This window comes from Balaenoptera borealis (genome assembly GCF_965194805.1).
Source record: "Balaenoptera borealis genome assembly, chromosome: 10".
NCBI lineage: Eukaryota > Metazoa > Chordata > Mammalia > Artiodactyla > Balaenopteridae > Balaenoptera > Balaenoptera borealis.
Genome location: NC_138874.1, coordinates 8,230,292 through 8,248,553, shown reverse-complemented (window position 1 = coordinate 8,248,553; position 18,262 = coordinate 8,230,292). Strand labels below are relative to the sequence as shown.

The window sequence follows — 18,262 nt, the reverse complement described above, 5'->3', positions numbered from 1 at the left end:
ACACATCTATACAGACATCCTCTTCCCTGTTTTCCATCATTCTAGTCCAATGATTCTCCAAGCATACACTCAAAGCATTGTACATCCTGTAACCTACACTGAGGCATCTACAACCATTGACATTTTCTCCTATTTTCAGGAAAAAATCAAAAGTAATGGATAGGAGCATCTCAAATTTAATGTCCCCCCCCCCAAATTTTGTTAACCCTTTTAGTCTTTTACCTATGACTGCTAACACTCTGAGACGAGATGGATCGCAAATAACAGTAATATTGATGAAAAATTTAGAAATCAGCGACTATGCCTTGCTTGTTTGCTTTAGAAATTTTTTTTTGCCTGCATATGTACTTGACATTTTATATTGTGTAAGTACTATAAACCTTTTTTCCTAGAAAAAATGTTTCTAGTTCAAACAATGGAGTCAAATATACTAACATGTTACATATATTGTTTCACTAAAGTAATCATGATGTGCATGTGTCAACATTTGGACAGATTTGAGAGTCGCTGGTTGGTCATAGCAGTGTCATAACTGCAGTTTTTATCAGTATCATTGAGGTTCTCAGCTGACCACGGATGGCAAGAAGGATTCAGAAGTGGAAGGTAGTCAGGGCATGAGTAAGTTCTCTCCCCAAAAGCTGTATCATTTGGGTCTGGTGTCAAGAATGGATACCAGTAGGGTGGCCAGAGGTCTTACATCTCAAACTGAAATGAACAGAGAGGTGTTCCCTCCTGAAACGCTGAGAGCAGAGAGATGCAGAAAGCTTCAGGGATTTCTGTGACGAGACCTTAAACCATCTGTCTAAGGCGTCACAGCAGCCGATAGAGCCACCCTCCCAGAGTCCTGCGGGAAAAACGAACTCCTTTTGGCCAGAGATTGAGACCAAATGCAAACACCAACCAAAGGACACATTGTCACACATCAGTCTTCAGCCAGTCGCTTGAGCAGGGATAATCACTATTTGTATGGTGTGCCATTTCCCGAATTAGAAGAGTATATAAGTTGGCCAGCAGACCGATTTGGAATAGGAAATCTGGGATAGAGAAGCTCATTTTGACTTAAAGCAAAATATATGTAGCCCGGAGAGAGGCCAGTGCATGTATAATTGGCCATGATACTCTGGGAGTTCTATTTTTCTTATTTTTTGAGGAACCTCCATGAAGTTCCACAGTGGTTGAACCAGTTGGCATTCCCACCAGCAGTGCACAAGGGTTCCCTTTCCTCCACATTCTCACCAAAACTTGTAATCTCTTGTCTTTTTGATGAATAGGCTCACTTTTATCCTTCATATATCTAAATTTTCATAAATCATTTATGATTTTATGTCCATTTTTGGGGAGGGGGGTTGTGGGCCATTTTCTTACAGGAATATTAGAAAATTCTTCCCTTTTTCTTGGTCCTCTATTAAATTTTAGGTTATTTTAGGTGAAATTGTTGGAGCTATATTTGTGGTGCGTGCATGTGTCTGTGTGTGTGTGAGAGAGACAGACAGACAGACACACACACACATACAGACACACACACACACATACAGAAGAGAGAGGTCATTTATCCGACTCTCCTCCTTAAATATGCTGTTGACAGAAATAATAAACCATCTGTAATAGGAATAGAAAAGAGTTTTATTTGAGCCAAACTGAGGACTATAAGCCGGGAGACACAGATTCAAGAAGCAGTTGAATTTTGTTCCGCCATACTACCAAATGGGGGAGACTTACAAAGGCAAACACTGCAAAGTTACATAAGTTATTGGTCAAAAATTATGACTGGACCTGGCAAGAAGTAAGTGTGCTTGTTAAGTAAGGATTGGTCGAGGTCCAAAATAGTTGCGTAGTTACCAAGGAGATCTTGAGACTACAACGCTGCAGCTGGCAGCTGCTAGCAGATGTTGTTTTGAGAATGGCTGGTGGTGTTCTTGAGACTGGTACAATTAGAAAATTCAAGTTCTCTGTGATGCAGGATCGTGTCTCAGACCACATTCACAGTGGCCGCTGAGCTCCATTTTGGATGTCTGAGCCACAGTTACTCTATTTTAATTTTTTAAATGCATTTGTTTCTTCAGTGGTTAAAGCAGATGCACACTGCATGTTTGATGGGTCACGAAACAGGCTGTTCTAATTAGCGTAAAATTTAAGTTAAATCATGTGTAAGCCAGAATGACTTTCCCAGACCTCAGTATGTGAAAATATCTTCCATCAGTGCCTACATATTGACCATGTTGTTGTGTATTCATATCTGATTCAAATGTTAGGATTGAAAATGAACTGTGCAAATTCAGTAGTTTTAGCGGTTCTGTTCAAATTACTGAACAGCTCCTATGAGTAAGGCACAGTGCTTGGTTCTGCATATACAAAAAGGAACAAAATAGGTTTGGCCACTTCCCTAATGGAGCTCCATAGTCTGGGGAGGAAATCGGCACTGAACAAGGAAAAACCAGCCCTTATAGATGTACATGAAGATATTTGATTGCTCGTATATTTAATTTCTTCATACCAACAGTGGACTATGTCACGCATAAAAGTTCAAAGATTTATTGACTGTTCTTTTCAGTTTACAGATTTCCTATGGTATAGAAAGCAAGATGATATTTTGAGCAAATGTAGGAATTAATTTATCTAGTACTTCTCAAAACTGAGCAGTGTAGAGTTGCCTTTAGTGTTGATTTAAATTATTTTTATTATAAGGTTGCTTAAATATTTATAAATATCAAGCCAGGTATAAGCTCCTTCTACTTTTACAACAGTAAAACCAAAAGACCTTTACAAGTTAAAATCAAAGAAAACTTCAGCACCAGTAAAATTTAGACTTTAATGTATTGAGTAATATTGTTTTGCAAAAACTAAATTACCAGTATTGGGTAGAAATATGTTTGCATAATTTATATCAATTTCCTTAATTTTTAGGATGGTGGTTCCTCATTTGGGTAATTATTTTTATCAGTGTGGTTAGGTTTCCTTTTAGCAAAGAGCTCATGTAAAACCACTGATTCATTATTTTTATGGGTTAATCAATTTAATAGTACAAATAATTATTCACTGTGCTTTTTCTACTAAACTTACTGAGAGTACTCTCTTACAAATTGGTACAGATAAAAGCGGGATCCACACAATAAGTACATCTCTTTGGAAAGTGAATATGATTCTTATTACTGTGGTTCAGATATTATAGGTTCGATATATCAATATATACTATATATGTAATAATATAATACATTATATAATATATATTATATTATTAACATATCAGCTACCATTGCCATATGATTTCAGATGTTTCAGTACTTTCACTTTGCAAAAAACTTCTTTCATTATCATGTTGTGATATATTTTGCCTTCTTTTGGGGAAGGCAAATCATTTGTATATTAAATGATCTTCTGAATTTCTCAGCCCAAAACTGTTACAATATATCATTATCATAAAACTATCTTCAATGTTTGATTTATTACTACAAAGAAATTTAACATGCACGAAGAAGTGGATATGGGACAGCTGTTTTCATTTTAACGTTAGAACATGTCCTCTTAATAGCAAGAAGAATACTCACTACCCAGTGAAAATTAGACTCTGTCATTGGAGGTGACCCTGGCACAAGCATAGTTTTCCACAAAATCACTAGAGAACCCTGAAGTATCATGGCTGTTCTCAGTTGTAAACAGGTTATCCAGAGATAATCCTGAATATTTATTTAACACTGATTAGTGTATTACGTCTACATTAAGGCCCTGGGGAGACAAGTGTTCAGCCTGTATAAAAGGCAAATATATGAGAGTTTTATATATGCTGTGTGTGTGTGTGTGTGTGTGTGTGTGTGTGTGTGTGTGTGTGTGTTGCAAAGCAAGCATTTGTCAAAGCAAAAACCATTTATTCTTAATCTTTTTTTTCCTGTTAACCACCAAAAATCATAAAACATACAATATCTGAAATTACCATGGATTTTTCATGCATCCATATGCCTCTCTAAAATTACAATGTGCATTTTCCTTCTAAAATTATATAGAGGGAATTCCCTGGCAGTCCAGAGGTTAGGACTCGGCACTTCCACTGCCGGGGGCCCGGGTTCAGTCCCTGGTCAGGAAACATGATGTGGCCAGATAAACAACAACAAAAAAAAAGAAACAAAAAAATAAATAAACCTTTTTTCTTTAAAAAAAAAAAAAAGATTATATAGAAATGCCTACCAGTAAATTCTAGTGATTTGGGAATCTGAGAGTAGGACTTAAAATCAGCAAGAGATGCTGAGAAGAAAAGAGAAAGGGCATCCTCAATAGGATTCCTAACCAATAGGGACCAGCGGGAAACGAGGAAGGTGAAACTACAGGCAAGTTAGAAAAGGCTCATAGTCCTATGAGACAAGAAGTCATTGCAGATTCCAACACTTACCTTTGTTCTGTAGGCAGCTGTTTCTGATCAGGAAAGGAAGAAAATGAAGCGCAAAGGAGACCGGTATTCCATGCAGACCTCTCTTATCGTGGCAGCTCTGAAGCGATTACTGCCCATTGGCTTGAACATCTGTGCCCCTGGGGACCAGGAGCTCATTGCTCTGGCCAAAAATCGATTTAGTCTGGTAAGGCTCCTGTTCCTACCAGCGGGAATGATCATGCAACCTCCAGATGCTCATGTGTTTGGATTCCTTCGTCTCACTGCTCTATGTCAATATTTCATTTGCATTGAATGCTTTTATTAAGCAATTATTCTGCACAGGCCCTAGGACTCAGACACGAAGACTGCCTAATATTTTTTTTGGAGGCTGTTTTTATTTCTAAATTACGTTAATCACCCCCAGGGCATATTCAGAAACCAAATAGAAAAGATGGCAACAAGTCACTGGTAGTGGAAAAAAATGGATTTCATATGAACTCCTATATCAAATTTGTGATGAGAGGTATCTGCAGATTTATGAAGGGTGATTTTGAATGTTAGATGCATAATGTATTGTGCTGATCGTCACTAGATATGAATTTGACTTTTGAATCAGCAGCTTTTCTCCTTTGTGAGCATCAAGATTGAAGTTCTCAAGATTTCTTGATGGTCTCTGGTTTTCCTCTTCATGGTTACACAGAGAGGATGCAAGTTTTCAAAAATATACATTGGGGTTGCTGTCTTTTATTCATGTAAATTGGAGGACATGTTCTCCCTCCCATGTTCCTACACTGAAGCACCTCTCTGCATATCCAGAGTTTGAGACCCTACCATGAGCAAATTGAAGGGAGATTGTAAGAAAGGGAGCTGCAGAGATGCAGACCCATTGGCTTTTGTCTAATATTTGCTTCTCAGGATATGCTCCTTATTATTACTGGATCCTTGGGGATGTTATTGGGTGCTAAAATGACTTCATGGAGATTTCAGAGAATGCTGGAGACATACTTCTGTTTGAACCCAAGGGAACATGCTTCTGCCCTACTTCTTGTGAACTGGAAATTCAGTTGTCTTGAGTCTAGGGCACTTTCACTGGAGTTAAATTAGGTGGTTGTCTTGTTTCAAGTCACAGCAATATCAAAAAAATTATCTGAGCGATAAGCCCCAGATATTAATTATCTGAGCGATTTAATACATTTGTTGCATGTATTAAATCCTATAAAGACGTTTGTTCAAACATATACTATTTCAAGAGGTTTATTTCTAATGGCTTGTGACAGTCGATGCATTATAAGACTTCATTTAGGTAACATTTATTTCTTGACAGAAAGACACTGAGGATGAAGTTCGAGATATAATCCGCAGTAATATTCACTTACAAGGCAAGGTAAGCCCAATATTATTAGAAAGCACACTTAGCACCTATAAACTAGTTAATCTCTCTTTAGAAGAGTACTACAAATAATGTTACTTTAACAAGTAAGGTCGTGAAAATATATCATCTTAATCAGTCATTATCCTGCTTGCAAATCCTTTTGTATTAAGGACTCTCAAGATAACAAATGATGTATTTTTAAAGTAGATCATCAGAGATTGTCAAACTTTGAAAAAAGGTGTCGCCAGTTGAAATAAAGGTTGGGAATTTCCTTCATATAGCTGAGTTGGAGGACCTTTGGGACATGGAGACGGGTGTCTATGAAAATTTGATATTTTACACCTAGTACTCAGAAATTAAATAAGTGTATTTGAGTCATTAGTACATACGAGATAGCAAGAATTAATGTAATAGCAAAGCCAGTGTACATTTAGAAGAGAATCATGAATGGAAACCAAGATAAGACATACTTTCTAATGGTGGGTAAAAAATTTGCTCAAAGTAGTTTTTGTAGTCCAAGCATTTACCATTATTTGGAAATGTTTTCATAGTAGTGGATAAACTGTTCATTTGTTTACAGGACCTGTTATGTAATATGAGAAGTCTATCAATTTATTATTTTGACTCAACTCTTTGCTTCTATTCAGATGTCCCTTCTGAGGATTTTTTTTTTTAATTGTGAAAATGTCCAAATGTCAAAAACTAGTGGCTATAGTATAATGTATCCCTTACTGGGTATTAAAATGTTTCTTTCCAAAGATCCAAATCATATTCATTTTCTTTTAACACTTCGGAATATAATATGATAAAGGTGCAACATGCTTTTACAGTACTCACAATGCACAAATATTATTTAGAGCAAATTTCATGTGTACTTTGTTGTGTACTCAATTATCCATTGAATTTTAGCTTTAACAGAGTAGGAGATTAATTCCTATAAGAGCATGATCTCTTTGCAGATAGCAAAAACATGTTGAACAGTATTCAAAATGTTCATAAAGGCTCCAGTTGAACCTCAATTTTATACTACATGCATGGGCATTTGAGGCAATCACGTGCCCCTGAAAAGACCTCGGGAGCCCCAGGGAATTTGAGACCACACTTTGAGAACCATGGTCCCACATAGAGACAGAGAGTATTCACTACCTCTTAAGAAGGGGTTTATACCACTCTCAGGAAACAGTCAAATAAAAGTTATGTCTTGGATAAGCAGGAGGAAATTCTTCCATTATATTCTAGAGGTTACTTGTAGGGATACTTTGGACAATGTATGCTGTGTATTGAGTCAGGAGGAACAAGAAGAGCTGAAAAGGATGCATATTTATAATCAATATTTCACCTCCAAACGAATGAAACCTGAAAATAAAGGCATAATGAATACTTATTCTTTGTGACATTTCATTCTATATTTTTTACGCCAGGCGTAAAAATAGGCCCCAAGGCCCCCATGTATATAAAAATAGGCCCCAAGGCCCTCGTGTATATACAGACTTGCAAGCAATGAGTTCTTTTGCTCCCAGCTCCTTCTTGAATACATTGTCTTGAAATTGTAAGACTGGTAATCCTGAGGACAAGAGGGAGTGATTGTATATTAGAAAGAATAATATCTAGAGGTACCAGAGTCCTCAGATGAAAAAAGTATATGGAGGAAAGCATTTTGTTTTATCAGAAGACAAATGGTGTTGACAAGTCGTTCAGTGCACAGAGCTCTATCTCTGTTTGCCTCTAAGATGAAAGTTATTTTTAACATTTCAAACTACACTTTCTCAGGCTAAGAGTTGTGAAGTTTTAGATGTTGTTCATTTACTTCTGCTTCATTGCACTCCGTCTCCCATTTTTAAAGGAAATATTTAGTGGGAGGAGAAACATACGAGTATTGCTGTGCCCGTTTTTAATGACATAGTTAATCTAAATTATTTCTTTCAAGTGCTGTATCCCTGGAAAGATGCTTGTATTTGTCAGTTTCTATGGTTTAAAATAATATTTCTTAAAAACATTCAGAATCCCGTTGTATCTTTCACTCAGGAAATTTGACAGTATTAAAAAGTAGAGTCTGTAGATTGGTTTATTGTAAGAATGTGATTTTGTAGGCCTTCGTTGCTTTATATTAATTGATATCTTTGTTTCAGTGAGACTGAGCTCTGTTGTAGAATCCTTGTATTTATAGATAAATGTGATCCTATATCATTGCCTCTAAAGTAAATATGTGAATCTCTCAGTGTTTGACTGTGAAAGGAAAAGAGAAAGATAAAAGATTGCTTTGCCTATTTCCTTTCCCTGACCATCTCCAGCTCATCCTGAAATCCTAGTTGAAACTTCACTTGTTTAGGGAAATCTTCCCAACCACCAACAAATTAGGTTAAATCTCCAGGTACCTTATATTTCTTTCTAGTAGCCCTTGTCACAACTGTCAATGTTTGTTTGATGTCTGCCTTCCTCACCAGACGATAAATTTCATGAGTACAAGGTACTTAACTTCTCTGTCTTGATCTCTGCGTCATGTTTTCACCCTGTGCTATGCTCAATAAATAGCTATAGATTGACTCTTCAGAAGTGGGTCTTCCCCTCTTTACACTGTATTTTTTGAACATTTTTCTTTTTTTCTGCAGGTGGAGGATCCTGCTATTAGATGGCAGATGGCTCTTTACAAAGATTTACCCAACAGGACAGAAGACACTTCAGATCCTGAGAAGACAGTGGAAAGGGTCTTGGATATAGCAAATGTGCTTTTTCATCTTGAACAGGTTAGATTTTGTGCTGATTCAATCACATTTGCCTTAACCATAAAAAATATTTTTGTAAAGGATGTGTGTTAACTTGTTAACTGTGGGCCAGAAAACATATATGTCCAGCATGTTCATTACCAAGAATCTATGACTTGGGAGTCCTTAGTATCTAATCAGCAGCATTTCCAAGCTTGTAATTTTTGTAACCATCGATAAATAATGTATTTGGGGAGATCAAGGCCTCTGTTTTATAGTCTTTTTCAAAATATTTCTAAAATTAAACAGATAATTAAAATTATATAATTAATTTTAAGCCATTCTAACAAAAATTTCAGGAGTTACACCTGATTTCAAATGTTTTATAACTGTATTATTTTTCTGTTGCTGCTCATAAAAACATGTTTGAGATACTATCTTTCCCTGGTCTAATATTTGAATGTTGAATTTAAGGTCACTTGTTTAACCTTTCCTTTTAATATTTTTGAGCTAATTTTTCTCAAGTTCAGCAATATGTCACATTTAGAGAAGAGCAGTGCATTGGTATTAAAGCCATGTGAGAATAATGTTTTTATATCATTTTTCAGTTGTATTCTATTTTAAGCTACAAAGCTTCCTGTGTATTTGACTTTCTTATTTATTACCTTTGCTCAAGAATTCCCAAACCAATAGTATCTGAAATGTCATCAATCGGTGGATTGTATTTTTGTGTAAGGGATCTTCTGGCTTAGGTAAAATATCTGCAACACAGAGACAGTCTCTGTTTCTCACGAGGTCCATTCAGCAAAATAACACCAGACTAATGGTGCTCAGTGTAAACCCAAGAGTGTGCTCTGTCCCTGGGTCTCCATGACAAGACCTACCTGACATGGAGGGGCGGTTATTTTACACTGAACATAAAATAGTGAAATGCCCCATGTCACCTCAGGATGTTGTCATCTGAATGTTTTGCAGAACTTACTAGCATAGCAATAATAAATGTGTTTCTTTGATTCCTATTTCATATTATCTGATGACCTCCTGTCACTGCCCTTGGCCAGTTAAATAACCGAAGGGTATATCTAATGTAGCATCCTCTTAATTTCCTTCTTGCTTACTCAGATGCCCCCCAAATGCTAATAACTTCTCCAGTGCCATGCAATTTATCACTACACCTGATAAGATTAAGCTAGGATGCTCTTACACCATATGGCTATCGATATGTATTTACATTATGTAATGCCATAATATTAATAATATAATATGATAATAAAGTATTATTTAGGCAACTTAATGGTCCCCTAAATATTTTCATGAAATATTAAATAAATATAAATGATCATCCATCAGCAGATGACAAGATTTGAGGTAATGAAATGTTAAGTGATATATAAAGTCATAGAGTTGTGTTTCCAGAAGTATATACATATTTAGGAAGATTACTCAATGATAATTAAATGGCTCCTAGAGGACCATTTCTGACAGCATTACTCTACCATGAGTTTTTAATTCTTCCTGGTTTTCATGCACGTATCTGGATTTGCTTGAATGACTTTTAGATACGTTAAATGAAGTTTATTGAACCCTGTTTTATTATAGTCATATGTTATATACTCATAAATACATATGATCATAATGAATGATGTTATTTGTAAAGTGGTGAGATTCATTTTACTGAGCAGCTGTTTATCCCGTGAACAGTTATTGCATGCACTACCATATGGCAGTATTGTACTCTGCTGGGGACTGAATTCTGTCCCTCTACTCAAGTGGCTTGTACTCTAGTAGAGTATATGGCCACATAGATAAATATGTAGTGATTTAGATGTGCCAGGATACAAAGTGTACTGAAGAGAGAGTAAGAGGAGCCCAGACTTACTCTAGCCATGATGAGGGTGATCCCTGTGTAAACCTTAAAGAAGTAGGAATTATCTAGGAAAAGGTAAGAGGGTCAGATCTTCATGGCCAAGTATTCTTCAAAATGTTAAGAATATGAGTAAAAAGAACTCATCAGTTATCAGAGAATAGAAAAGAGTGGAAGATATCTGTGTGCGGAATTCATGCCTTTAATACCTCTATTCTAATGTTAATTTGTGAGTCATAGAATAGTTTGCAAAGAATATTTTCATTTGCCACACTCGGTGCAAAAATAGTGGGTGCAGAGGAAAGACTTCATTTGGCTCAAGGGTCAGTGACCTTTGCAATTGAACATTTTGTACTGTACATCTGGTCATTTTTCTTAGGACAGTAAGCTGTCTTCTTGGAATTTTCTAATACTCAAACTCCAGACAGGCTAACACAGCAGCAAACCCAGGTGTTCAAACAGTTACAAGACACATCTTGATGTTCACCTTTGGATCACAGATCTTAACTACATCTAGTTACTTGATTTATAGAATAATTCACTATTTAAGGTCTTCCCTTGTTAATTATGTTTGTTGACTGTCACCCATGTTGATCAGAATGCCATATGCTAGGTGAATAATACTACCCTTGATTCTGTTTTCACCTGCAGTGTCTCAACAATGTTTTGTTTTGCTTAATATAACCAAGAAGAAAATTGAACTGGATAATTATAATAAAGTGTTTATTGATCCTATAGAAGGAAGTAGATCACAGAAATAAGTGCTTTCAAATTATACAAATTGCTTTGTTAAAATTTCCAAACCACTGTAATCCAAACATTCTTAATGTTTTCTTCCGGCATTATTACATTCATATGTTGACCCTTTACTTCAAAGGATAATAAATTTAGTTTTACTTTTTTAGCTAACGTAACATTTTTATTTCTTCCAGAAATCTACATGTATGCGCAGGAGATATTACAGTCCGGGAAGTACAGTGTTCAATTGCCTAGAAATTACTAATTAATGTAGAATTCTATGCTGGGATTTTTTTTCTCTCTAATACTTACAATTAATCTCTTTTTCTTCTTGAAATTCCAAACACCATTAGCTAAACACATAGCTTGCTTGCATCATTTACTGCAACTTTTGAATTCTCATTTGTCCCTATCTAACAAAGTAATTATATATTTTAACATTTTTGCAAAATTAAATTCTTTTACTCACTCCTACTAATGTGTTCACAAAGACTTGTCATCTCTCCATCCTGTGTTATGTTAAGGAACAGTGGACTTTTCATTAGAATTTTCTTTAACTGCCTCTATTTATGTTTACTGTTGTAGCTCTTATGATAAAATTAGTGGAAATGGATAAATAAATAAGAATAGGTTGTTTTGCATAGGCAAAAACTATGTTTTTGGCACCATAACCGAATTCTGAAAAGGATACAAAATTGTTTTATATAGAATAGTTTTATATTTCTTTGATTTTTAAAGATGACATAGCTTCTAAAGTACAGTGTTGGGAAAATATTGTATTTTTACTAAGGAAAATATTTAACATTTGAAACTATTTCAAATTTAGCATTGGGTAACTTGGAGGACATGGGTTTTCCCATAATAATTGTGAGGTACTTTTGGAATTGAAATTCTAAAAGTTCTTAGCTAAAAGATGCAGCTGTATTTTTGAGGGCCTTTGGGGGGTTAAATACGTGTGTCTTTGTGTCGTTCTACCTCAGGTCGAACATCCTCAGAGATCGAAAAAGGCCGTGTGGCACAAACTGCTCTCTAAGCAGAGGAAACGGGCAGTGGTTGCCTGCTTTCGGATGGCTCCTTTATATAATCTGCCAAGGTCAGAATTTCTTTAATGTTTATAATGGATTAAAGTTATTCTTCCCCTAACAAGTGATAGGAGGCATCTACCTTAACGCGAGTACAGTAGTCCAAGAGAAGGATGGACAAGATTTGTTGGCTCTTCTGTGTAATACTTGACTTTGTTTTCCTTTGTTGGGTATTCTCATTGGTCTGTAAGAGATCATTATTAAATGACGTTTATTTTTTATTGAAGTATAGTTGTGTTAGTTTCAGGTGTTTCGAGTGATTCAGTTATACATATATAAAAATCTATTCTTTTTCAGATTCTTTTATAGGTTATTACAAAATATTGCATAGAGTTAGTTCCCTGTGCTATACAGTAGGTCTTGTTGTTTATTTTATATATAGTAGTGTGTGTATGTTAATCCCACACTCCTAATTTATCCCTCCCCACCCTTTACCCTTTGGTAACCATAAGTTTGTTTTCTATTACTTTTAAATATTCAGGAGGATCTGCTCACATATGTGAGGCAGGATAGAGTAATTAGGAACTCAGTCTCGGGGGTCAGACTGCCTTGATTTGAATCCTGACCTCACAGCTTATGGATGCATGACCTTGGTCAAGGTTCTTACCTGACTTTGTTATAGTTTTCTCAGCTGTACAGTAAAATTTGCCTCATAGAGTTGTTCAGGTTATTTAATGGGTCGAAGTATACACAGTGCTTAGAACTGAACGTAACACGAGCAGTGTTAATGGTTGTTTATTATTTTTGTGATTATTTAGCCTTTGGGGAAAAGAGCTGATATGGAACTAACTTATGGGAATAATGTAAACACGTTTGACAGACCCATCAACCTTCTCCTAGAGATACAGCAGATATACTTGTTAATAGAAAAGTAACCCGTGACATTGAAGTCTAGCCCAGGGTACCATTCCAGCCTTCTTGTGATTCTCCTGAGAAACTGTGCTGTTTCCCACTCTGAGCTTTATACGAGTGGCATCATCCGCATTTCTGTTAAACAAGGCTCAGCTCAGCTGCATCTCTTTTTTGGACCATCTCTGACTAAGCCACGCCCTTCTACTTCTTCCAAGTTGAAAATGCTTCCTCCTATTTGTTTCTAGGGCACTTTTAAATACCTCTCATTGTGGGCACTTTCCTATAGTATTGGGGCTGTTTGTCTCTCTGATTCAGACTTTGAGATCCTTTAGAGCTATGTTCAATTTCATATCTTCAGCACCTAGAGCACTGACTTTCAGTAAGTGTTTGAATGAATGAAAAACGTAAGTTGGGGAGTTAAAAAAAAAAAAACAAGACAAAAACGTAACTCCTCCCTGCCTCCCGCCACTAACAAAGCAAAACAAACAAAACTTTTACTTTTCACTAAGGCCGGTAAATTCCTTGCCGTCTCGTCAGTCACTAATTTCAGTTCCTTCTCAAACCACGTGCTGCTTCTAAATTCTCTGACTCAATTATGGTGTCACAGTTTAGTCAAATAGAACATTGACCTTGAATTCATATTCTTATTTCTTTTCTGGTTCCTCCTATACAGACATTTTCCAAGTTTCATCAAGTTTTTCTTTTCTTTTCTTTTTTTTTAACAACTCTATTGGATTATAATTGCTTTACAATGTTGTGTTAGTTTCTGCTGTGCAACAAAGTGAATCGGCTATATGTATACATATATCCCCATGTCCCCTCCCTCTTGAGCCTCCCTCCCACCCTCCCTATCCCACCCCTCTAGGTGGACACAAAGCACCGAGCTGATCTCCCTGTGCTATGCGGCTGCTTCCCACTAGCTATCTATTTTACATTTGGTAGTGTACATATGTCCATGCCACTCTCTCACTTCGTCCCAGCTTACCCTTCCCCCTCCCCGTGTCCTCCAGTCCATTGTCTACGTCTACATCTTTATTCCTGTCCTGCCCCTAGGTTCATCAGTGCCGTTTTTTTAGATTCTATGTATATGTGTTAGCATACGGTATTCAACTTTTCCTTTGAACCGTTTCACATCACCATCCTTCCCTTCAAGGCCACCTCTTCAACTCCCTTTATTGACTCACATCATGTTGATGACAGCAGATTCCAAGCTAGTTTCTACGATGTCACGGAGTCTGCCGTTCCACTCTCTCGGATGTAACATATTCAAAATTGTATCCCTTATTCCAGTGGTTCTCAGACCTGGTGCTTTTAGGAAACACACTCAGATTCGCTTGAGAAATATCCAAGCCTCAACCTGTTGAATCAGAATATCTGAGGGCTTAGCATGTGTACTGTTGAAAAGCTCCACAGGGGATTCTGATGTACCAGTAAGGTTGAGCCTCTCTCGTACAAGAATTTATGGTGAGTTCTGGCCGTTCCAGCTGTGTTGACAGTTCTTTTCCCTGGATTTCAAGGCCCTTCATAAACCTGTCTAACTTTATGTCTCATGATTCCTTAGCCTGCCTTTGATACTGTTAGGCTCAGCTTTCCATCCTACAATGGCACCAGCTCGTTTTAACACGTCTGGTATTCTCTTATGATGTTCCCTTATTGACATGATTTTCTTAGAGTGGAACCTTAGCCATAAATCTCATCAATTTCATGATGAGTTTACTTATGGTTTTAGTCTTCACTGGTCTTCTTTAATTCATAGGCAACCACTTATCATCAGTATTCTAGGATTTAATCTTTGGATATATACTCCCATAAAGTTCCCTTCATACATTTAGTTTTGTAATCCTCAGGGTCTGTATCTAATGTTAACAGGAACACTGGATAATTCCAGAACATCGTTTATCCAGAGCCACTTTATGTCATAAGAGCTACCATGTAATGAGCATCTATCCAACGTGCTTTACATTCTTTATCTCAGTTTGAGTCTCACAAAGCTGACACGTAGATGGGGTTATCCTAGTTTTATAAATGAGAGAAGTGAAAGTCGACAAAGTTGGATAACTTGACCAACGTTACAAAACTTAGAAATAACTAAATCCATGTCAGTGTGTGATCTGAGAAACCTTTCTCTATCCTCTGTGATGTCTTGCTCTTCAGTTTAGAGTGGGAAGTTTATTTTTATTTTATTCTTTTAGTGCACAGATAATCCAGTGATAAAGCGCTACTGAATACCTTTTCACTTTAATTAAAAATAACTTTGAAATTGTGCTTACCTTTTAGGCATCGGGCTGTCAATCTCTTTCTTCAGGGATATGAAAAATCTTGGATTGAGACAGAAGAACATTACTTTGAAGATAAACTGATAGAAGATTTAGCGGTACATTTTTAATGGGGTTAGAAGATGAAAGAAAGTCTGGGCTTGGTGGAATAACATTGGTGTGAGCCATTTATCTTGTAACATTGAAGAGAAAACATCATTGCAGTGTATGGGCCTTAGGAAACTTTATTCTCGATTGTTATTGCATGCAGTGTTTAGGGAAAATTTCACTCTTCTTATTTCAAAGAGATCTCATCAGCATCCAGCAATTCAGAATTTAACTAAACTTTGACTCTATTATTCTTTTAAAGTCTTCCTCAAAGCAACTTCAGACACCTCAGAACCACGATATTACTATAAAAGCTGAACCATAAAGAATTATTCACCAAAACTAAGTTAAAGGTTGACAAAAGCCAATGAAAAGTAGCTGGTTGTTAAACATATACAGGGCAGAGAATGATACATTGGGTACAGGAAGAGCAGGAAGTCATGGTAAATATAGTATAAATGGCAAGTGGAATTTTTCAGTCCAACCATGCTGATAAGGAGGCTTTCTTACTGAGAGTGCTTCACTCAGGGAAGCCATTGTCTTAATTTTTTATGAGCTGTGGACCTATTTAAAAATCTGGCCAAGAACCACCTTAGGAAAATTTATAAGCATACAGTCCTGCAGAATTTTGCACACTAGTTAGAGGCTTTATGATTCCCAAGTTAAAGACCTCTTGTCTAAAAGTTTTGTTTCATTTTGTATAACTCACAAATTATCAGGGACCATAAAGGATAAACTAATCCAGTTCATAAAACCTTAACCCTGATTACCCCCTTATATTTTAAATGAATTTCATTTGTCTTTAAAATCAAAACCTGTAGAATATTAGAATATTCAACCTTGTAGAAATTTACACAGTACCTGCAACACTAAGCCTTAAATCCAAGAAAGAACATCATTTATGTAGAGAGAATATCAGTCTGAATGGGTAATTCTTATAGAGATATAAAATTCATTAAATCATTCAACAAATGGGATTAATTAATTCTACAGTCAGTAAAAATGCTTCATAATTTTCCTCATGGTACATGTTCTATCCAATAGAATGAAATTACTTTTTTTAAGTTTTAAAAGTAACTGAAAATGAGAAAAAATAATGTGTAAGTGGTTCAGACATTAACTCATTCAGCATTCTTTGCCTTTCTCTGTCTATGTAGGCAACAAAAATGTTTCATTTGATAATCAGTTTGCCTTGCTACATGAACTCCATTTTTATACTTGGAGTGATGTAGCATCATTTTATTGCAATTCTTTGTAAATTGAGCCCTCCCTAAAGCTGAAATCCATGTAGCAGATACACTTTTCAGTTAGTTATGAATCTGCTTATAAGAATAGCATTCAGAATTTTTAAATGATGTAAGTCATCCTTGCCCATAGTGCTTTTTGGTCCCATTATTAAATAGCTTTTTTTTTTTTTAAAGCTGCATACTTTTGCGTCCGTAATATGACACACACACACACGTGCATACACGTGCAGGTACAATGCATATAACACAGGCACACTCACGCACCACAATAGGAAGAGAAAGACTTTTCTTTTTATTTGTTGTTCTGAGCCTTCATAGTGCTCCTGGGGCTGGGTGAACATTTCACCTAAATGTGAAATTTTATCAATTTGACTTTTGTATAGAAACCTGGAGCAGCACCTCCGGAAGAAGATGAAGGCACTAAGCGGGTTGATCCTCTCCACCAGCTGATCCTTCTGTTTAGTCGAACGGCTTTAACGGAGAAATGGTATGGTTGGGAGGGTTCACACGAGACATAGGAAGAACAGATAGAAACCCATGTCTGAGTGTTCTGTCCGTCACGTGTTCATGTTTCAATTTCATCTTGTTCTTGGGAGGAGAGAGAAGTGTTCAAAGATAGGACCAGTCTGGCATACACCACGAACCAACGCTCACACAACTTCAGGCTTTAATAGCTACCTGTCAAATATTTACCTAGCTCTCATTTTTCTTAACAACATTGTAATTAGCTGGTTGACTTGATTCTGAATCTTCTTATAAAATGCTTTTTCTGTTGATTACAAACAGGCTTTGGAAAATAAAAGAGCCCAAAGCAAATTTCAGTACCAAAAATGTTTGGAGACCCCTGGTGACCCCAAATTTCCTGGATAGATTCTGTCTCCATTCAGCAGTAAGTCTTAGGAAACTTGAGGAGGTGGGTGAGCCATCCGGTCAGTGGAAGGTTTCTTTGAGATCTATTTTATGGGCATTCTCCATTTCTCTTGGTTCCTACAGTCTTGGTCATATGAATTCACTGAAACCACAAAGGGCAAACCTCTATGGAGTTAAATAAGAAATGCACTCATAAGCCCAGTAATCAAAATGTGCTCAGTATCTGCTCATTACAGGGGCACCGCATAGGCTGATTCTGTAGATGAGCCATGGTGGAGGTTCTAAAACCTTTACCTGCTTCCCTGCCATGGGAGAGAAAGCCTACTTTGTCCCAGGCCTCCCTCATCCTCTGCAGAGAATTTAATTATCAGTCCATATCCACATGAGTCTTAAAGAGTTCATCTGACCTCTCTGCATGTCGTAATAATGTACATTTCTCCCTCTTAGCTAATGTGATCCATCCTTCTCTCACGATTTCTCTCTCTTTCTCTTATTATTTCCTAACTAACAAAATCATCTCATCCTTAAGCATAGAGCAGCTCCCTGTCTGGCATTGTCAGGTAATGAGGTATTTCTCATAAGTGGATTTTTCTGATGGCTATAAGTTTAAAACTGCTAAAATAACTTTGCAAAACGTCAGGTATTTTTTGATGGAAGCCTTTCTTCAATGAATTAGTGGTTTCCATAATTTTTCAAAAGAAGATAGTAAACAGATTTTAACCTATCTTAATTTTTAAGAATCATTATGACCATCATATTTTTAAACTACGTAGTAGCATGATCATTGGGTGAGTCTTTCCAACAAATGTCAA

The 18,262-nt window shown here is 36.5% G+C and overlaps 1 protein-coding gene across 6 annotated transcripts in view; it reads left to right on the top strand.

Annotated features, from left to right (window-relative positions):
- RYR2 (ryanodine receptor 2) overlaps positions 1-18,262 on the top strand; it is a 777,004-nt gene that overhangs the window by 660,597 nt on the left and 98,145 nt on the right. For 4 of the 6 annotated variants that reach the window (XM_082407541.1, XM_082407542.1, XM_082407540.1 and 1 more), the window contains 6 exons: positions 4,395-4,565; positions 5,685-5,744; positions 8,342-8,476; positions 12,017-12,129; positions 15,248-15,344; positions 16,964-17,067. In XM_082407541.1, the coding sequence (XP_082263667.1) occupies positions 4,395-4,565; positions 5,685-5,744; positions 8,342-8,476; positions 12,017-12,129; positions 15,248-15,344; positions 16,964-17,067 (680 nt within the window). Of the gene's footprint in view, positions 1-4,394; positions 4,566-5,684; positions 5,745-8,341; positions 8,487-11,942; positions 12,130-15,247; positions 15,345-16,963; positions 17,068-18,262 lie in introns of all 6 variants that reach the window. The other 2 variants (XM_082407544.1, XM_082407543.1) reach the window with 2 other exon arrangements.